The sequence below is a fragment of the Orbicella faveolata genome, unplaced genomic scaffold (genome assembly GCF_042242905.1).
Source record: "Orbicella faveolata isolate gen_17 unplaced genomic scaffold, um_ofav_v1 contig_2, whole genome shotgun sequence".
Lineage (NCBI taxonomy): Eukaryota > Metazoa > Cnidaria > Anthozoa > Scleractinia > Merulinidae > Orbicella > Orbicella faveolata.
The window spans coordinates 31991883-32014667 of NW_028301547.1; the positions used below are offsets into that span (position 1 = coordinate 31991883).

At 40.7% G+C, this 22785-nt stretch overlaps 3 protein-coding genes across 3 annotated transcripts; 1 reads left to right on the forward strand and 2 right to left on the reverse strand.

Moving 5' to 3' along the window:
* Positions 1-64: 64 nt before the first annotated feature.
* Positions 65-4452, reverse strand: LOC149112847 (uncharacterized). The gene is made up of 2 exons (XM_089288697.1): positions 4170-4452; positions 65-2896 (listed from the first exon to the last, which is right to left on the reverse strand). The coding sequence occupies exons 1-2, from the start codon at positions 4195-4197 to the stop codon at positions 1428-1430; spliced, it is 1497 nt and encodes a 498-aa protein (XP_089144823.1). The 5' UTR covers positions 4198-4452; the 3' UTR covers positions 65-1427.
* A 2732-nt stretch (positions 4453-7184) lies between these two features.
* Positions 7185-9482, forward strand: LOC149112848 (BTB/POZ domain-containing protein 6-like). The gene has a single exon (XM_089288698.1). The coding sequence runs from the start codon at positions 7711-7713 to the stop codon at positions 9046-9048; it is 1338 nt and encodes a 445-aa protein (XP_089144824.1). The 5' UTR covers positions 7185-7710; the 3' UTR covers positions 9049-9482.
* Positions 9483-12440: 2958 nt separating this feature from the next.
* Positions 12441-13627, reverse strand: LOC149112849 (uncharacterized). The gene has a single exon (XM_089288703.1). It carries the CDS (start codon positions 13227-13229, stop codon positions 12663-12665), a length of 567 nt encoding a protein of 188 aa, XP_089144829.1. The 5' UTR covers positions 13230-13627; the 3' UTR covers positions 12441-12662.
* Positions 13628-22785: the final 9158 nt, after the last annotated feature.

Below are 22785 nucleotides of genomic sequence, written 5' to 3' on the forward strand. Positions count from 1 at the left end.
AAACACACACGCAAAAAAAGAACTTGGCCAATACCCAACCACTTTATCTTATCTTGACCTCACGCTTGGTTAAGAACCCATATATCCTAAGACCCTAACAGGGCCTCACTAGCCTGCCGCGCCTATGTATCTTGAAACCCCCATGAGACGAAAATCGAATTTCGTGACGATCATTATGGATGAAACAACGATCTTTAATAGAGGTTTTACTGAAAAAGCGACGATTTACAAACTATAAATGACTTGAAAACCTGCGTTTACTTTTAATGATACACATGTATACAGTAACGTCAATGTCATTGCTTCATAAAAGGGCAGCACGTAAAAGGAATAATGACATTCAGATCACAATTAGCAAAACTGAATACTATCCATCTGTACTACTGAGTCGGATTGCGAAAATCGATTTTCTCGCTCCTCAGTTCCATCAAATCGTTCATTTTTCGAACAAATCATTTCTTGAAATCGAGAATTGTGTTCTGTGTGATTGAGCTTCTAACAAATTTATCCCGCATACTTCTTAACCTCCTGTGTTTCAAGCTATGTTTCCAGTTTTATTTTCCTGTTATATAGTTTTCTTGATGGAAACAGTATAAGCTAAAAAAGATTGTAAGATTTTATCTCAGCGACGAGAAAAACTCTTTATGGAGAGAGGGGGAATTTTCATCTTCCCGTTAGTCCGATTAAATTGCGACCATTGCAAAAGACCCTACCTTGAAAGGCAAATCTATTCATCACACTAAATTCAAATTAACTCAAGATAGGTTCAAAAACATTATTTACTGGCTTCCAATATACAAAGAATTGAAATTACTCAAATAATTCTATATTACACGTATTAAAATTAAATTTTAAAAGTGCTTAGACACTTTGCAACCTTAAAACAGCCGTCAGTGTAAAACACACACTGCAAACTGCAGACTACAGACTGCAGACCAGGGGTAAAATGCAGACTGATAATAAAATGCAGACTGAGGGTACTGATGCAGACTGAGGGTAAAATGCAGACTGCAGACTACAGACTTTTTAACTGAATCGTGTTATAATTTCGATCATTGAAAGCTAACCGTAAACAGGTTAACCGCAACATTATTAGCTGTTATCAGGCTAACCGGAGTGATATTCAGGCTAACCAGAGTGCAGACTTTCACAGCTCCGATAAGCCTAAATAACCCTGTTTACGGCCAGCATTCGATAATTGAAATAACAAGATGTATACTTAAAACGCCTGTAGTCTGCAGTCTGCTTTTTAAATACCCCTGGTCTACATTTTACCCCCGGTTTGCAGTCTGCAGTCCGCAGTCTGTGTTTTACACTGACCGCTTCAGTCGAGTTAAGGTTCAGAATGCGAAAACTAAAACGACTCTTCATATGAGCCCTGATTCCTTATGGCGAATTACTAAAGATTTCTCTCCACCTGCTTTAGTTTATTTCAGTTCGCACTTCTCCTGCAAGTGCCCCCAATGGTGGCAGTTACAACAAAAACTGTCTTTATTGGCGTGTGCGTAATAGCATCTTGCCGGTCCATATTTGCAGTAACCCTTGCGATTGTGCAAGCATTCTTTGTCCTTTTTAGGATTCCTGAAGAACTTCTTTTCATCATCAGTGTGGTAATACTTGCACTTCAAACGGTTTTTACAATTCGAGCGAGACTCACATGGAACGGAATATTGTTGGTTTTTTCTTCGTGGCTGCTTTTGGACAACTTGAAAATCAGCTTCGTCTTCATCATTTTCATGCAATTCCCCTGCATGCTTGTACGATGTGGCTTCATCTGAGGTGTTATTCACGCTTAATAACTGTTCGTCTACAATTTGTAATGCGTCATACTTGTTGGCAATACAAATGTCCGCTTTCTTATCAAGCTTCCCGCGATACGCAGGAAAGTTTACTACCTTCCCTGGATATTCTTGCTCTAGGTTTTCAAAGATCTCGTGAAAGATCTTTCCAACTTCTTTGCCATCAACCGACTTCACGTTGGCAAAAATAAGAATGATATCTTCGTAATCTACTGGATTATCCAACATTTCTGGGCCTATTAAGCAGAACTGAAAGGGCCAACCCAGCTTTTCACTAAGATTCTTTTGCCATTCTTCATCTGGAGAAAAATCAATATTTTTAATTATGGCAGAGCGCGATTTGGGAATTTCCTTTTCGCCAAATTTAAAATTAGTGAAGGTAACGGCTTCCAGTTTCGAGTCGAGTTTAGAGATGTTCATTAATTGGGGATTCTCCTCTGCCATTTTTTTGAGCGAATTTGAAATACTACTCTCCCACATCCAGATCTCAATGGACCATTTCATTTTCAAGCTCTCGTTAACAGCAGGTATCATATCAGCATCTCCACTCACCATCACTACCTTTCCCTTGGCGACACTTCTGTCAGAAACAAGCGCGGTGATGTCCGCTACCATCTGGTGATCAACTTGCTTTTCTTTGTTGGTAAAAGGGTTTCTTTTAGTGGTGAACACCTTCCAACCACGGTCTCTTATTTTCTGCCAGACGGTATCTATTGGTGGAGGTTCTGATCCATATAAGGTACCCCAAGCAACATCTCTGCCCATCGCTACAACATCGGTTACTTTTCCGATATCCAGGCGCAGCCTTGGATCTTCCACACACTTTAACTTGGACTTGAGAGCAGCAAGCTTCTTTGCCGCGATCCACATATTAGAATCATCCACGTAAATGAAGACGTGCTCATCAGTCAATGGCTTGACCGGGTCGAGGTCTTTCCCACAGTCTACATATGAACAGCTTCTATTTGTAAAGTCGTCGTAGGTCTGGTCAGCGAAACAGTAATAACAGGTCAGGTGCTGGGATTCACACTTCCAGTACTTGTGATACTTTGTTAGTTCTTTGCCGCACTTATCACATGACCCCCTTGCCAGAAGATCTAGTAAGCAAGGACAGGATAAGTTACTGTAGATTGAAGCCTTAGGAGTAGTCTAGGAGTTTATTCAGATTATTCTTTGTTTTGTACATGTCGAGCACGATCGAACTGTTACGGAGTATTCGTGTCGATCAATTCATATCACGTATATGGCGCTTTGCTCGGCACCGTTTTCATCTGTCACCACTAGAAACGGAGCGTTTTCAAAAGGCTCCACTTTTGAAACCGTTTTCGAAAGCCTCCGTTTTGGGTTGTGTTAGTGTGGACGATAGAGAAAACGCATCAAAAAGTATGCGTTTTCAAACGAAAACGCATTAGTGTCACGGTGGCCAGGGCTATAGTTTCCGAAATATAAACTGGAAAAAAAATTTAACTTGAGAGAATATATCTAGTACAAGCTAGCATTGGGATTCCACTACAAACACTGTCCGCATTAAGTTCCAACCGAACTGAGTTCCCACGTAACAAGCCACGCGATATCATCAGTCTGAAATACTTCCGCAGTCGGTCGGTCGGTCAATCGGTCGGTCAATCGGCCGGTCGGTCGGTCGGTCGGAGCAGTTATGAGTGATATCTCAAATACAGATTTTAATCCGACCTTGTTCAAAATATAGCTAGACCGTTTTTGAGGACACTAAGGATTATTGGTATGACTACAGATCTCTGCCTCTGCCTTAATTTTTTTGCTGCGGGTGGGAGCACTTATCTTGCCCTTGATTCATCTGGATATCACGAAAAACTGAAAAATTACAACTAGCGGGAAACGAGGTGACATGAAAACGCTAGTATGGTCAAAAATATTTTGTTTCGTTTTCGCTGAGACGAAAACGGGGACTTTTAGAAACGCATTCGTGTGGTCGATACTTGGCACTAAAGAATTCAGCCAACTAACTGTTGAGAAGGGTCAACTGCGCCGTGAGCTTCTCAGTCGAAACTTTTGAAAATCTGTCTTGGCGGAACCCCAGCTGTCGACGATGCAAGACGGATCGGAAGTGAATATTCTAAAAAACGTACGATTTGACACGTTCCCCAAAAATGGCGGCCGAAAATCGCAATAAACTTAAGTCTATAGCATTTGATACGCAATGACCGACTTTAAGAACACGTGGATTTCCAGATACGTAGCTAGATCCAACACAACTATTGAGTCTGATTATAAATTGAAGTGTCGAGTAATAGGTTCTACCCGCAATACATTTGCGCACGACGAGGAAAACAAACGTGCGTATACTGCGATGCATCACCAAATCGAATGCGTTTAAAGATTAGTACATACCATAACTTTCATATTTTCCAGACTTCATCGCGGGATTCGCATAGGAACCCTTACGTAGTCTTCAAGGTACGCTGATATTCGATTTGTTGCCTGAGCTATCAAACGCAAATTCGTGTGAATTTTATCTCGCTGGGTGTTTGACTACGTAATGTGTCGGGTGACCTTTGTTTATTAAAATCGGATGAAGACATGCTCTTACAGGTTCAGTTATAATGAATTCCTGACGTAATTATACAAATGTGAGATTATGAATGTATAGCAATACAGCAGAATTGAGTCGCCTATTGAAGGATTTGACTAGATGTCATTGCAATAAATGACGCTATCGCTTAAACGTTTTCAACTTTTATTTAACATAATTTGTTTAAGTGCGTCTGCAAATTGATAATAATTTTGTGAATGACGTCAACGTAATTCCAGGAAAAGCCGCAAGCAATTCTCGGAATATTCATGGCTGTTGTATAGATTTTAAACAAATACGAAAAACAAATATACACTCCGGTTAGTCTAAGTAGCGCTCAGGTTAGTCTGTCTACGGTTAGCGCTCAATAATGGAAATGCTTTCGCCTGTTTCGGTGAAGTCGTTTCGTTTCAACAGGAGCCATAATGCTCCTGGTTTCAATCGAGACCGTTTCGTTTCGGGACTTCTCTTTGAGTCGTCTTTCGGTGGTCTCGTTTCATTGTCCCCAGCACATGCAGGCTGGCAGGGATAGCGGAGCGTATTTTGAATTGAGGGGCTTACAAGCGAGTGCCAGAGGCGCTAACTTGTAGGGGCTCTGCAGATATTTGTAAAATTATTACTTTATGTATTTTTTGCTGAAAGTCCCCCCCCCCCCCCCCCACCCCTCCCCGGCTTCGTCATCCTTTGAAGAGGGTAAAGGGTGAGATACGAAGTATTTATTTTACCGCGCCAGGGGAATATTAACTAATATTCGGGACCACCACTGGAGGTGGTCCATTTTGAATTTGTCGTTCGATTTTGAAAAGCTGGTTCATTGCGTTCTTGTCTTCAGTAGATTTCACTTATGTAGGGAATTCGGGAAAGGAATGAATAAGTTGCCAGTAATCGGATACCCCGTGTTTGCGCGAAGAACTCTCGGATCGTCAGGGGGCAAACATTGCTAGTCGCTAAAAGGAAATGTATGGCGAAAAGTTGTTTCGAGGTACAAGAAAACGATTTTTGAGAGGGATCAACGCTTTTTCGCCGTCGTTTTTATCGCAAATGGATTTAGGTAATGTTAATATGTGGAATATGTAAGTTTTTCTTTGAATAATCGTGAAATATGTGACAAAATCTATCGATAAACTCCGTTGTTTGGGTGAGGTTTATTGTGAAATTTACATCGCGTAATGGTCTGAAAATATTACAAAATTAATTAGGTATAAATCGAGACGGAGGAATAACCCAGTAAAGCCTTTTAAGTTGTGTACAGGCTACTTTTGGCTTATTTGAAAGCTCAGTCGTACAAATAATACTGGAAATAAGCCCGGTGGCGATCATTGTACTGTCAGGGGTTGATTTAATGACAAATGAGTCCGCGCGACTCATGCGGTGTGGCTACTGTGTTGCTCAAAGCCTTTGTTTTGCTTTTACAAGCACGTATTTCAGTGATTTTGCATTTCTATAACAGATCAAGGGTAGCTCCTTGAATATATCTCTAAGTATTTGTATTTGAAAGTGCCATTTGTGCGTGATTATGCTTTCCAAAGCTTGGTATTGACGGTTGAGTGAAATAGCCCGACACAAAGGGTAGTAGTTCATTCTGCAATTTTCGATTTCTGTTTTTAGAGCTTCTTTTCTATCTTAATATTTAACTTCTCGGAGGGTCTTTTCTACCATTTGCTCCGGGTAGCCTCTCGAGATCAGGCGTGTATTGAAATTTTCAATATTCTCTTCAATGTATTTCACAATAAACCTCACGCAAGCAAAAGGGAGTTTGTCGGTAATTTTTTTCACTTATTTCACGGTTATTCAAACAAAAACTTACATTTTCCATGTATCAAAATTGCCAAAATCAATTTGCGATAAAACAACGGCGAAAAAGCGTTGATCTCTCTCCAAAACCATGTTTTTGGGCGTCGAAACAACTTTTCGCCATACATTTCCTTCTAGCGACTTGCAATGTTTGCCCCCTGACGATCCCAGAGTTCTTTTCGCAAACACGGGTATCCGATTACTGGCAACTCATTCATTTAAGATGGTAAGAGCTATTCCTCTTGGTTGGCCCGGTTTAATTGATCGGAAAATGTCGTTCCATTTTTCCTCAGTCGGTCTGGCATGATGGAAACAGTGGGTGCTTTCCATTAAAAGGGCGCGATCCATTCAACCAAACTTTCTGGAAATTTCGGTCTAAAACTGAATGGATCGGTTCGGTCCAGCCGGAAAAGTTTCAACAAATTCGGTCCACCTTTCCAGGTGGACCACCTTTCTCAGTTGGACCGGTCCGATCGAAATGGACCGTTCCATTTGACCATTCCGACCCATTCTCAATCCCAGTACTTCGCTGTTCGGTATTTTCCAGGTACTGAAGGAAAACACATTGCAGCTTTTATGGATTGTTAACAGCGGATCTATCGATATCGGTGTACAGTTACTCGTAAATCCATTCGCAGTAACAACAGGTCTGTAGCTGCTTAATTCGCAAGCCAAGTGTATGTTTGGCTGCTAGGGGCTCTAAAAGACGATATATTTCCCGAGAGGAAAGTTCTTTTCGTCATTCGAAGTGGTGTTTGAACTCATACGGCAAGTATCTAGGAACGGTCTGCTCAAAATAACCCGTTATACTGGTTAAATTACTACGCATGAAACAGCTCACACAAGATCATTGATATCACCGTCGAAATCGTCATCTAGCTCTAATACGAGCAACAGTGATCCAACATCCTCCATTTCGAATGAGCGCGAAACTCGTTTTTCGAGTGGAATGGAACGAGACCATTCATTCAGACCCGTTGCGATCCATTCGACACCAAGAAATTTTCGAACCTCGGTCCGGAAATTTTGGCTCTATGGATCGCGTCCAAAGATTCCGGAAATTTCGGTCGGAATTCAGATGGAAAGGTCCGTTTTGGTTTCTTCTGACCGGAATATTCGGGATCACCTCTGGAGATGGTCCACATTTTTCGGTCGGAATTTTCCGACCGAGATTCGCCGTTCCATTTCTTTGAGGCCCTAATTAGGGAATTCGGAAAAGGACGTAAAAATGGTAAGAGCCATTCCTATTGGTTGGACGGGTTTAATCGGAAAATGTCGTTCCATTTTCGTCGGGTATTCCCACTGATCTGTGACCGGTCGGTTTGGCATAAAAAAGCACCAAGTATTCCGATTGCTGGTCGATTGCGGCTTGTTGCAATAGGTGTTTCTCGCTGTTTCGATTGACGTCAGCTCACGAAATTACGACCAATCAGTGTCCAGAATGGTGCTAGCAATGATTACCGGAATTATCTGTGTCACGTTTCTATCGAAATCAAAGTAATACCACCGAGGAGTAGAAGGAGTTCAAGATATCGGCAAGGGAGTGAGATAAGACCTAGTGCAGTTATGGCTGTTGTCGACAAAAGCTGGCAGACAATGCGCTCATCTATCAAGGAGAGAGTGACGTTCCTTTTGAGCAAGGAGATTTTGAGTGATGTGAAGTTTGTTGTTCCATCTGGCGAAAGTGAAAGTAAGAAGGTGATCCCAGCTCACAAGTTTGTGCTTGCAATCAGTAGTCCAGTGTTCTTTGCCATGTTCTATGGTGAATTGGCGGAGACTACAGACTCTGTCGAACTGCCTGATTGTGACTACGAAAGTCTGATGGAGTTGTTTCGTTATTTGTACAGCGACGAAGTGAATTTGAGCGAAAGTAATGTAATGCAAGTGTCTTATTTGGCGAAGAAATACATGGTGCCTTCACTCGTTCGAAAATGCGCTGAATATCTGCGAGATAGCGTAGATGCATCCAATGTGTCTTTTATTCTGGCACACGCTCAGAAATTTGAAGATAAAGATTTGGAAGAGCGATGCTGGGAAGTGATCGAGAAACAGACAGAAGAAGTTCTGAGGTCAGATCAATTTGTCACAGTTGAGCGGTCTGTAGTCGAATCTGTTGTGACGCGGGAAAGGGTGAACGTGACGGAAGTGGAACTGTTTAAAGCTGTTGATCGATGGGCCGCAAAAGAAAGCGAGAGGCAAGGAACAACCCCTGGCGAAGCGAAGAGAGGAATTCTTGGAGAGGAGATCGTGAAAGCAATAAGATTTCCATTAATGACTGAGAAGGAGTTTATTTCTGTCGTCCCTCATTGTGACATTCTGACAACAACGGAAATTATCGACATAGTGAAACACTACAACGGTGTGCTGACGACTCCATTGCAGTTCTCATCAGCTCGACGAGTCAACCCCGATACGGCTATTTATCATTGTCATCGATTCAAAGACCTACCACTTCAAGCTCCGACAGATTCAAGCTGGTGGTATAAAGTCCCACATAAAGATCGTATTTGTTTCACTGTCAATAAGCCCATCCAGTTACTCGGAATACAACACTTCGGTTCTAAGGGTGGCCTATACAATGTCTCAGCTAAAGTGAAGGATATCAATGTTGGCTCCATTGTTAGAAAATCAGGATCCTACACTTCAGAGGAGCACCAGACTGATCAGTGTTATTACGCCTTTGATGTGTTGTTTGATCAGCCAGTTTACTTGGAGCAGAACAAGAGATATGAGTTAGTGTCGCTTATCACTGGACCTCATTCATGGTTCGGGTATATAAAAGGGAATGAGTCTGTTGAGTGCGGTGGAGTGCTGTTTTCCTTCAGCAACTCTAATGCCGCTGAACCTCTTAGAACCTTTGTTAAACAAGGCCAGTTTCCTGCTCTGCTTTTTCGGAAAGCTTAAACTAGGACAACTTGTTTTAGTCCGTGTTAAAGCGGTTTTCAATTGAATGTCGTAAAAACCAAAACCAAAGTAATCACTCTAGCCAATCACAAAGGATGCAGACAATCCAGTGAACCAATCAAACCTCAAAGTAGTTACACATAGCCGACGCAAAGCGCGGGAAACCGTGAGCGAGCGAGCTATGATTGGTTTTGGTTTTACTTCCGAGACCACGGAAGACTATTCCCGGACTCACTTGTTAATCAAAAACTATTCAGTAGGTTGTTAAGCCAGCAGAGAGGTTTTGAGAAGATTATTGTTTGTGTCTTGATAAAAGGCGTATGAATTGTCTGAATATCAAAGTAGGTTTTGTTTTTATTTAAACATTGCTATATAGTTCACAGCCTCTTCTAACCTCTTTTGGATTCAATTAAATATGTCGTACATTTAATGGTTATGATAATGGTTATGATCATCCACCAAGCTATAGGCTTCTGATGAAAAGAGTTGCCCATTCCCTAAAACACGAGTCTTATACGCGGCACGTAGCCCTCAGCGAAATAACCGCCGCCTCGTTGCAAGTAAGCTTACCTTGCAAGCGACTGCTTTGCAAAAGAGACAGACTCTCACCACTGAGAAAAAGACGATGTCTATACTGATTACCTGACGGATTCTACCTTTTGTTTAGCAGCTCATTTCGCCACGAGTTGCAGTCAAATGTTGGTGCGAGAGTCCTAGTCTTAGTGCAAACCGTAACCTTTGAATTCAGTGGGCTTGAATTTGATTACAGTGTGCGAGAGAGTGAGTTAGCGTGTCAGCATCCCAGTTTTTTCTTTGACAAATTAAGACGATCTCTCGCACAGAAGGCGTGGTAGGCCCCTCTCGTGCGCCTGTGCGAGCCAAGCCGTGAAGTGAAATGAACAAAGTGATAGTTTGCAGTGCACTTAGAATCAGAAATATACTAAACCTCGCCTGCTGGGTTCAATTGACGTCTCGTCTTTACGAACATTTCATCTGGTACTGTTCAAAACATTTCCTATCCATTTAATAAAAGGAGGAACTGCACCGAGACTGTCAATGCCTAACTAGGGACATGTGACACGTGACTTTTCATACATTTGTATTTTGACGCATTTTTCTTCGGACAGGAATAATGTCCTAGACGCATTTTAAGTTGTTAAACTCGTTCGATCTGAAAAAATTTACTTCATCATTTTAATTTGGCTTACTGAACCCAGGTTCTCATACCTAGACAGTATTGCCAGTAAAGGCAGGGTGGTGTAAAAATACATTAAAGCAAGAAATGGAATTAGAAGCCCTTGGTGCACTCGCAAGGACGAAAATTGCCATCGAATCAGCTGCCGTAATATCTTACGACGTTTTTGTTGCAGTGAACGGCATAATGACGGAAAGGTGCAAATGAACGCCATCATAACACTGAATCATTAGTGCTTATGACACTGAATAATTTGCCTTGCCTGGTCTTTTCATTAACAAACTGTAGCTTGTATTTGCTAACGGCGTAATCACTAGGTTAGAACATGCGTGTCAATTTTTGCCACGGTGGGTGACCGATCATGGTTTTTGCCACTGTTCCAAAATTTCCCTACTGTTTCTCCACACATGTACAATAAGATAAAACTACTTGTTATAAATGATTCACGGCTTTCCTGACTGTCTTAACCAGCCTTAATGTGTTAATGAACGTACTTTCAAACTCACAAGGAGCGACAACAGCGTGCTGTTTCAGTTTCATTACTTCAGGTATTCTACATGAAGTTCTTGAGGCTTATATGTTTCTCCTGTTACCTTTTTGCCTTGAGAAGCTGTTTAGCAAATTCTTGTAAGATTAGACCTACTGTATTATTCAAAACTTATTTTGACCTCAATATTGATGACTTAATGGTTGGTTTCTCTTCAGCCAAAAAACAGATAAGTCATGATCACTTAGGCCACTAAATCAATGTAAAGAACTGAAAACCCTTGGACAGCCAAATAAACTTAAACTGCAAAGAAAAATTGCTCTTTAAACAAACTTTTATAGCCTGCAAAAGCCTGAAAAAACCTGAACCGAAAGAAAAGTATAAAACGACTTGTTACAAAATAAGCAATTTTAACAAGAATTCCAACGGTTTTCTTTCTCCTTATTGTGACTTACATCTAAATGAACTTAATTTAGGCTGCAAAAGACTGAAAACGCATTGACAGAAAGAGAAATGCAAAACTACCAGCTACAAAATAAGCAATTTTAACAAGAATTCCATCAGTTTTGTTCCCTTTTGACTTCTACTTACAGCTAAACCGATTAGAAACAATCTACAACACATTGCATTACCCTACATTGCAAGTAAACTACATGACACTGTGTTTTACTACGTTAATTTAACATTCTCACGAATACAACTTCATGATCAACATACTACTGAAATAAAGCGCTACAAAAACTTCAAAGTAAGGCAGCGTCCACACTATGCTCGAGAAATTTGAAATAGGAAGCTTTATTTTTACGGTTAGGCCAACCGTCCACACTAATCCGTAACGAAAACGAAGTTTTTAGTAAACGCTCTTCAAACCGGGCGAATTTGAAAATGGAGCTTTTCGAAAACGATGACGTCACGATGGTCATGTGATTTCCCTCCCAGAGTTTCCTTAAACACGAATCCAAAATGACCGCTGACTTTTGCGTTTTTAATTCCCCCGGCGTAATGTACACGGAAAACGTTTGATGCGTTTTCAGAGTGAAACCTCCGTTTTCAAATTTCTCCAGCGTAGTGCGAACCACATAGCTTCGTAGACGGGCAAGCGAAGCACTTCGCAAGCTATTTATCCACTTAAAGTAGATTAAATGAACAATAGCCTCCATTTGGCGAAGAGTTTTCGGAGAGCGTGGCTTGAGGAGAACTGTGAGCTTTTAGGAAGAGGTAATGTCCAGGGACAAATACTCGAGCATATTTTGCGCCAAACGGAGGTTTTTGTTTGTATCATCCTTCAAATATTTTTCGCAACACGCACAGTTTTCAAGAGAATATATGAAAGACCATAGAGTTGAACTGCGGAAAAAGATATAAAGATATGACTAATCACGTATAGAGGTCATGGGTTCGAATCCTGTTCAGCCTTGGATTTTTTTCAGCCTTTAATTTCACATCTGCTTAAGTTGTGTGTATAACTGTGATGATCAGTCATATCTTCACGCGCAGTTTTATTAATAGACCAATTTCGATTATTAAAATTCAGCCTAAAACAATAGACCTCATCACGAGGCTCTGGGGAATAACTACAGAGTTTGTCGGTGGAGTTTATTCCCCGGGGCCTCGTGCTGAGGTCTATTGTTTTATGCCGAACTTTTTAAATATATCTAAATTGGGCTATTGGGGAATATCACCCCGGTATTCCCCAGTTTTAACTTCTTTGGGGATGCATCTTCCCACCCTCCTCCCCGTGTGTACACGGGGGGTAACTGGACATTCATTCTTTAGCCCGGTCCCCTGTCGAGGTCAAAAAACACACTTTAAGAGTCTTCTTTGACAATAGTCACAAAAGACATAGATGAAGGTGGAGGTAATATCTATGTCTACTCTGGTGAGATTTTTAACTAACTGCGGGCAAAATGCTGGTGATTCCAAGGCCGTGAATCAACGCACAAATATTTTCCAAAAATCTCCAGCTGACAAATTGTTAGCGGTATGACGGTTGTCATCGCAGTACAAGGTACTCCCGACAAGCCAATGATACTGGCCTTTAACAAATGCAGCGTATTCATACATCCTAAGGTCGTTTATGTGATATCTGTTCCCCCACTTTCCGGCTCTGAAACTCCACTTATGACACTGAACTGCTAACTGAGAGCTATCGTCATCCATTTTCTGAAACGAATTGCAGGACAAGGGAAGTTCGTCTGTCTGACCGCTGAAGTACTGAACCACGGCTGCACCTGCGCTGCCAGCGACAGTGGTCACGTGAAATCTATCTGCCTGTTGTTTATTGCAGTGGAATCTCAGCTGAGTGAAAGACAAATGTGCTTTCAGTTTATTCATGGCGCTCGTGGTGATACCCATTCTGTTGTTGTGATATTTACTGATTCCGCGGTATGATGTCTCAACGGCCAATCCAGAGGGTAGAGTAGAGTTATCCGGCATCACAACGTTGGCGACGAGGAGCCAGCCTCCTGGAAATAAACAGTTCAAAGACGAGAGACGCATCTCCAATACTTTACAATACAATACAATAAATTTTATTTAAGAACGGTGAAAATCTACGAGTAATTATAAAATAACTAAGTATAGTACAAAGTATGAACAAAGAAAGGTTACAATATGTAAAAAGTTACAATAGCGGAGACACGCCGTGGGCACAAGGCATATTCGGTAGATTATAGCGCTCACTTATCAGGACATTGCATTTACTTTAAAAGAGTATAAAGATTCCAACTACCTCCATCAGTTGTCATGTCACAAAAGACTTTTAAGGGATTTCTATCGTTCTCTGGGTCGATCCAGTACTCCCCGTCTCCTTTGGAACTTCCAAAGTCCCGGATATGATTACATGAACGACCAGGGTGCGAGGAATACCAACCAAGACGCATTTCTACATTTGAAATCAGAAACGAAGCTATATTATTCGTTGATTCACAGGAAAGAGATTTCTGAAATCTGTATTACTACAATATTGTGTTAGGAACTGATTTATAGCGGAAAACTGAAAAACTGTCTCATTATCCTAGCACGTTCTTTTGAGCTACTTCGAAGGCAAAGTCATTCAATTTTGTTATTTTACTTCATTATTTGGCATTTATTACCCTTATTTATTCCATTTCGAAACTCAAATTTAACGCTACAAATTATAGTGGAATGGACAATATTAATACGTGCTGAGTGATGAGAGGGTCTGATATTTCTTTACACTAGTTAAAGATTTTGAAATACGCCGCAATCGTTTGTTTTCGTTGACACTGTATTATTACAATTTGGTTTTTCATCAATAACTTATGTAAATATATACGAAAAAGATTGTGAAAGTTTACTGTTAATGCAAGGTAAAGATACTTTCAATGGTGCGTACTTAATTCTCCAGCATGGCTGAGAGTCAAAGAGAATAATGCGACCGAAAAAAAAGGCTCGCGGGCCAACGCCAGCTTGTTCTTTTTTGAACTCTTAATAATTTTTTAAAATAGGTAAGTTTTTTATCACTTCTGTCAACCTTTACCGTGATAAGTGGAGTCTTCATTGTGCTTCAAGCTTTGCAGACTTGATTTTCTTGTGTGGTCACTTATTTCGCATGTCGAGTTCCCATGGTAACCATCTTTGATGCTGTTGTAAGACCGACACTTTTCATTTCTAAGACATCGTAATCCGCAACCAAATTCATCAGTATCCAGGTTTTCGATGGCGTGTCCAACTAGTTGAAAACCTAAAGAAAAAAGTGTCGCAGTATATCTTATGAACTTAAACATTTATTCAACATCAAACAAATGATGGTTGGTCGGTCCATAGTTTCTATGACATAACGTCACATTCTGTCTCTCTCTACCAGTTTCCTAAACTAACGGATAAAGAAAACTACCTTAATGGTAGATGGGTGGTTGTGTGTGTGATCGTTCGGGTGAGGTAAGTTTTGTCAAGAACTGTTGTTGGTGGCTAACGTTTCGATAACCTGAGCGGAAGTCATCTTCAGAGTCAGGTAACTAGTGTTTGTCAGTCGATGGTGTTATAAGTCTGGTCCGTTGAAAGTGATTGGTCAGTTTAGCCGTGAACGTGTTGGTAGAAAAACTGGTGTTAAGTTTGTCAGCAGCCATTGGTGGGTTTTAGTAAGTTTCGTTTCGTCTATTTTTAGTCAAACTAAGTCGGTCTGTATGAGGTCCGTCTATTGTTAGTTGCTCTGTTTGAGGTTGTTTGTCGACGTCGGTTTTATTATGTCCTGAATAAGTCGTTTGTAAGGTGCCGGTAGTTGTTAACATCTGTTCAGAGGCGTTTGTTCTAAGCTAGTGCACCAGCTTTCCAGAGTCATTTGTTGAAAATAGTTTGTACTGTAGGTTAATCACTGAGTAGAGTCCCAGTCGATTCTGTGGTTCGTCAGTTGATGACTGATGTACAGCGATGTGATGAGGGTGGCAAAGGGTTTTTGCCTGACGCGTGAACGCCCCAAAATTAGCAACGTGATGCGTGATTGAGACCAAATTAGCCGCGTGACGCGGGACAGGACATATAACGTGGTGCATGATTTGCTATTTTACAAGCGTTTCTTTTTGAATTTTTACTCTCTCTGTTAATTTGGTTTCTAAGCGATTTGTTTCTCTGACCAATGTTTGGAATCATTACGTTTTTCTATTGGCAATAAGTGCCGTGATGTCACAAGTGAGCCCAGGAGAAGCCTTCTGGCAAACTCGCTTTGTTTTTGGCGGATCGTGTTGGTCAGCTACAGAAAGAAACATATTTTTCCAGGTATTCCACAAATTTTCAGGATCGTTGTAATGTTTCAGAGTTTCCCAAGGGAGCTTGGCTAATTTGAGAGTATCAAATTTCGAATAATCCCTGTATGAAAGTATGAAATGTATTTATGAGATTTGCCGGCTGTAAACTGATATTTTGCGTACTGCATAAATAGGATAATGGTCACTGAAACTAAAGTACTAAAGTAGGCGTTCTTGACTAGGTGACGACCTGTTGGTAATTTTCATATTTACCTTTGAGTGAACAAGATGCTGAAGTTCATTAAGTTGTTGCTCGACTTTCTGGATTGCTCTTAACCATAGAACAACCTTCGCATGACTGCAGGTTCCGCGAAGAGTTGAAAGAGCAATCCACCGCAGTTGACTCGTTTGAGGCCGCGAGTGGACATTGCTGAGTGTAACAATTCGGTTAAAGAGCAAGCAGGTCTACTTGACGCAAAGAGGTTGCCTAGTGTTTTTCGCAAGATAGCGTAACCAGATTCTTGGGTTAGGACGGTATAGTTAAAGAATACCACTTCACTATGATATCACCGACCTTGAATGAAAACATTTTATGGGCTGGATCTTCTGAGATTTCGCTATCTTCCGTAAACTCGAGTAATGTCTTGACCAGACAAATCAAATCTTTAAAATCTCCATACCACTTGAATTGATCCTCCGTGTCCAAGTAAGTTGAGTCGACTAGCCAAAGATGCAATTGATGATGAATCCTCGTTTACAAGAGACATTTTTAACGAATTGAAAACCGACTAAAATACAAAATAGCGGAGCGCGATAAAATACGTGTGAACTCTCTGAGAGTAGACAAGGGAAAAGAACCTGATCTCCAAAGATTACAGAAGAAATAAGTTATAACCGTCACTAGAGCACATCCTCCGATATCCATTTTCTGTCATCTTAATTGTTCTTAATCTAACGAATGTTGCATGTCACTGACATGTAGCGACCGTCGCGGAAGTAGACTAAAGTATGTATCAGGTGAATAGGCCGCTTGGTTCCACATGAACTGATAACAACTGATTTAATGAGAAATGGCTGCAGAACCGATTTAATGAGATGCGTTATCTTTATTAGCTGATTCAAGAGACCAGTCACATACCCTCAAGGTATTCGATAATAAAAATATTTAACAAAACGAGCGGCTTGTCGTTGTACACCTTAGATCTGGATGTCACGAATTTCCTTTTAGGCATACGAATCATATACCCTCGTATTCGATAATAAATTGTATACCCAAGATGGATTGTATATCCTGGATGTCATGAATTTCCTTTTGGGTAGGTGAATCCCACACAGATGGTCTCTTACTAATGAATAACAAGAGCTTTTCTTAAATGTGCTCCAGGTTCCTCCTGATAAATGCGACGGTAAAAGTAAGTAAAGTAAAACGTAGTTAGCCGCCGGGTTAGTCTTCGTGTAATGCTAGTAACATATAACAAACATTATACTTGATCGAGGTCCTTAAAGAGTTCCACTCCTAAATATTTATTTCGTTAATGGTGTTTATTTATGGCGCACTTCTCCTGTGCGAGGAACCTCCTCCGAATTTTTTCTCTTTGGACTCGTCGAAGAACGCCCTGTGATTATTGACTTCATTAGGAGCCTAGGAGCTTAAGCCCGACCGTCCACACTACACCGGAGGAATTTAAAACGCAACAATCACCAGTCGTTTTATATTTTTGCTTGAGGGAATCTCGGCCAGGGAAATCACGTGGTTCTCCTGATCCTATATCGTGTTCGAAAAGGTCCGTTTTAAAAAGTTTTCCGTCCACACGAAAACTCAAAGCCGGCGTTTTCAAATTCCTCCGGTTTGAAGAGCGTTTTCGAAAAGCTCCGTTTCGTGACGGATTACTCTGGACCGTAGGCCCAACCGTAGAAATAAAGCTCTATGCTTTTTTAAATTCCTCCCGCGTAGTGTGGACGGAGTCTGGAGCAAACCACGACGAGCACCACCAAACAGAAGGTTTAATGAGCAAAACAAAGGCTATACAAGTGTGTTCAGTAAACCTTTGTACATTTCGTAGCCGTCCTCTGCAAAACAACAACGCCGGATGACCGCCAACGCGATCAATGAATCGAACTGCTAATTTTTCTTATTTCCATTCAGAGTTGAACGCTGTCACTACATACCCTGAGCGACATTTTAGAGCCATACGCATCCTGGACAAATTCAATTTTACAAGGCGTCGTCTTCGGCGTTGTTAAAATCCCTTTATTTGCATCTCGGATGTTGGAAGGTCGATACACTTGTTTAACGTGGGGTCTGTCATTCTAAGTGGCTGCTTTGTACTTTGCTCATGTCTTATCCCAAGACCAGTCGAACGCAGATGAGTATCGTGTAAAAACCGTAAAAAATCACATAAATTGCAGCTCTTTGCCAAGGTTCTTTTTAATTCAGCGATTAAGTTGTCGAGCGTTTCGGTTGGAAGTTTTTCCCTGCTGCTGAAACAATCTCATTTACGTTACTTCGCCGATGCAATACCTTTTTATCTTCCCCATTAGTACACGGCAATCGTTTGCATCTTCTTCTTCAGTATAGCTGAAGGCTTTGAACACTTAAAGGCCATCGTCATCAATAACGTCCTTGACCATGGCGAGTTAATACTCGAAGCTTTCCCGCTCCAAGCCAAGTAATTATTACAGGATTTCTCTTTCCATAGCTTCCAGTTCTCGGAGATCTCGCTACTTAATTGACCTCAAATCTAAATGCTGCGGAGACAATGATATCTGGTGGAATAACATTGAAAATTGTGATGCTTTAGGCGGCAAGGCACTGGAAGTTGTTTTCGCTCGTAGGCATTCGTAGACGGTATATAGACGTTGTCGAAGAATTTGAACTACCCTTTCGCTGCAACGTTAATATTAGATGGCAGAGAGAACCTTAAACGAACGTCATCAATCAAGGCTTAATCCGGCTACCGTAACTCAAGAACGCGTATATTATATAACTGTATGTATAGCATAAATTACATCGCCGTTAAAGAACATAAGCGTGTATATAAAGAATGTTTGGCAAATTAGCATATTATAGCCTTAAATTAAGTTATGTCCGCCATTTTGAATAATCAAATCCAGCCGGTGTCAGAAACTCGTTTGTCCAGTTTGGCTATGACGTCAGTGCTTTCTCATTGACTCACAGCTAAGAGCTTTTTGTTCTATCGCTTTATAAGTGCGACACTACCCGGATGGTTGAGCGGCCAGTTAACCTCACCGCAGTATACACATCTCTCTTAATCTCTAAGCAATACCTCAGCTGATTATATAATAAAGTATTCTTCCTCAACCACCCGCCTAAAATATCCCCCCAATGTCCCCTCACAGCCTGCATTTCATTAATCTCCTACATATACCTACACAGCCGACTTCACATTAATCCCCCACATTTACCTACACAGCCTACCGCACAGCACAACATGCATCTCATTAATCCCACAAATATACCTACACAGCCTACATCGACTCCCTACATCCCATCAATCCTCCACATATACCTACACTGCATACATGTCATTAATCCCCCACATATACCTTCACAGCTAACCATCTCATTAACTCCCTACATATACAATCCGGAGGTCCGGGGTTCAAGGCCTCTACCCTGCCACTTGCGGGAATTGTTTCTCGGTAGTTCCGAGTTCAAATCCTCGGTCACACTTTGTAAATAGCCAACTGGTCTGCTCCTACCAGTTTGGATTTTTAACCATGTTACGTTTATTTGAAATATTTGTTTCCTTTGTTTCAGTGGCATGCCTGTAAACTAGCTAAGCTTAGTGCTTGTATAGCTAAGTGCATGACCATTATGAATAAGATTTACATTTTTTTTACCTACACAGTCTACATCTCATGAATCCTCACTTCACCTAGCTCAACATTTTGCATTTCATGAAATCGTTTCTAGAGTCATTACTCATATTATTCAGTGGTTATCAACTCATGTAGAACCAAGTGGTCTTAAGATATCTTGGAACAAGTAAATTGACTATCGTTATTCAAATTATCGGTTCACTTTTACCCAGTGAACAGGCTCCCAGTTGGGTTAATGGGTTTAGTGCAAGCTAGCCAATGTGGTCTAGGGCTAGCAGGGAGAGCTGAGAGCAGAATGGTGGCGAGGGGGAGCGCAATTCCCGGAATTCCTTTTCCTCTTCGCTCGCCGGATGTTTTGTTTCCGCCCCTCCGGATTTTTTTTCCGCCCGCGCTGGGAGCCTGTTCGCAGGCTAGTTCACTTGCTGTGCGTTCAGCCATTCGAACGGATACCGTAAGAAACGTTTTCGCGAGAGAGGTCACATATTTGCCTATGCATTTTTGTTCGGCAAAGTTCTTCTTTTACCGGCGCTTTTAGGATCGAGAAGGTAAAATTGGTGATGTACTTACTTCTTTTTACGTGACGCCTGATTGGTGAAAAAAATTCTCCGTGATGCGTGATTAAATAGGAAAATTCAGCATGATAGGTAATTGGTACCCCACCTTTGCCACCCGTTCTGTGATTGTTACTATCACCCACAGTCTCGCTGCTCGTTTGTGTTCAGTCAGTCTCGTGTTTTAAAGGCTTCTGCCAATCTAACCGATGTAGGAAGCTTGGCAGTCGGAGCATTTGATCTTGTAAACTGCTCCCTGTCTGTTGTTGGCTCCGTCCCTGTCTTTAAAGTTTGTCAGTACACTCTTTTTTTATAAGAATCTTTTTTATAAGAACGTTGAGGTTGAGATTAACCAAAATTTTAAGAACTTATTAAGAACATTCCTCAGGCTGACAGTCGATTAAGAACATGTAGTTGGTCATCGACTGACAAACACTATTCTCTTGACTCTGAACATGACTCAGTTTTACGCTCAGGTTGTCGAAACGTCAGTCACCAGCAACAGTTTCTTTTCAAAACTACCCTCACCCGACGATCACACAAGACGAACTACTGATACTCCTGGGTTCAAACCACTTTCTGTGTAACAACTTTATTTTAAGAGGGTGACACAAAACGGGTATATATTACTTACAAACGAGTGGCCCTCTACCTTAACAAATTGTTCGCGCGCTTCATTTGACACGGTGAGAAATTATCACACTTTTTGCAGGAAAAAATAAGATAACCAAGGTATCCTATAGAGGCAAATACGGTAAAATGTTTCAAATTTTGAGTCATAATTATCTTCCATGGGCATGAGGCCAATACTTCTGAAAATTTAGTTAAACAATTAGCATATGATGGCATATGCTATAGCACATGACATTAGAACTAAAGTGGGCACTAATTGAAACTGCAATAAGCGTAAAAAACTCTCTTGGCCTTTAATAAACAACTCCACAAATCAAAACGGCGTGGTACAAAGAGTGTGCATACGAGCGGCGTAGATGCAAATAGCGTGGATACAAACAGCGTGGGTTGAAACTAAAATAGTAAATGAGCAAAAGTTACAAGTTGCGACTAAGCTAAATTCGAATAAAGAAATAACAAAACTGCAAAACGAGGACTGTGAATTACACTTATATTGTTTCGGCCAGAGAAAACTGTTGTGAAACGGACTGCGAATGACGCGAAGAGACTAGCACGAAAGCTAAATAGAACTGCGCTAAGCGCGGACCAAAATGAACTGCCCCAAGACTGTACTGCAAAGCTATGATATGGAAAATACGCTAGAACATGCGGAAAATAAAACTATAGAAACTTAGAAAGGCGCTAATGAAGATGAAACAGCAAAGAAACGCTAACGAGGGCGCGAAAACTGACAGAAAGGAATAAACACCTAAATTGACGCAAAAAAAAGACCAAACAAAAGGACGAAAAGAAGTATAAACTAATTTGCGTACGCAAAGGAAAAACAAATTACGCAAGAACGAATAATAGAAAAAATGTTACACTTGGATCTTACACTAATGAAGTGAACAACAAAATTCGGTTGCTCGGGTTTAATTGATATCGGAATTTATTGTGATTTGATTTTCTAGATTTTTAGTTATCTGCGTTTATAGTTTTATACGATTAATTATTGCGCATTTTTAGTTTTAATTTTTAGGATATACTAAGGCCGTAGATAACCTGTAAACTAGCTGATTAGCTAAGCGTAAACCCCACGTTAAATAAAGTATCGTGTTGTATCGTATTCAACAAGCGGTGTAAACTGTACTCTCATGAATTCCCTGGAAAGGAATTTAAGTCGGGCCACTTCTCGTTCTCGAGACCTCGGTGAAACAAAAAATGGAAAGACTTGTTTGGCCATAAGTGCCAGAAGTGTTTCTTCCTCCTCCACGGCAGTACGAACTTTGTAGTACAATTACATATTTTATTTACAATTCTACCAGGGCAAACACGCTCACATGTACCATATTTTATAAGTTTCTATAGTTATGATGAACTCGTACCTTCGAGACGTTCAAAAGTCATTTCCTTGTTAAAGCTAGAATAGCCGGACACCGTTGTAAAGGCCAGGTTTGTTGTATCCACCACAAATGCCCGCAACAACGCTGCCAGAACAAATAATATCTTCTTGATCATCTTGCCAAAGTCCTTAACATCTAGCGATCTGGATCTGCGAGGCATAGATAGAAGTTACGTCAAATCTGTGATTAAATGTACTTCATAAAGATATTTTGTATTTGTACGGTTGTCTCTTGGTGAAGCTTTGCATACCTGAAGCCTTTTTAAAGTACATCTCAGTTTGGTCTTACGTTAATTTCGTCTCCTTGTGAAATGTATAGGCCGTTATACACATTTATACGTACACAATGGTGTGGAAAATTGAAATGAGAAAGCCGGTCACAGCCTAATGAAGTCAGTGATAGTTTGGTACACTAACCTGAACTGAAGTTATTCTTTGCCTGGTTGATTCGCTTGTGAAGTTCACCTTGTTAAGTCTGCTAAAATCTCACAGTTCCTTAAATCCTAAATGGAATTTGCTGTGCAAAATTAATAACATTTACTTCTTTATCCACAAGACAAAAACCTTGTATGACCTCATTATAAAAGTTAACCAAGGTCAATCCCGAAGTAGATTAAAGCCACGTCGCTGTTGAAGTCTCTTGCGTCTCGACACCTGCACCGAAAAAGACGCTAGGACATATAATTTTTCTTTTCAGTTTTGAGAGCTTACAACAATATCTTTATTTTCTTTCATTGTAAAATTACATGTTATTTTGCCCGCTTATAAATTAATGATAAAGTTTGTAATTTTGGATCACAGTTGGGGATATCTTCTATACATAAACTTTAGTGTAATACGCGGTTTTCACCAGTAGCGTTTTATTTTAGTCTTTGTTTTTAAAACATGCATTTAAAATCAAAAAGTGATAAAATTAAATCCACCTCATTTTATTTTCAATC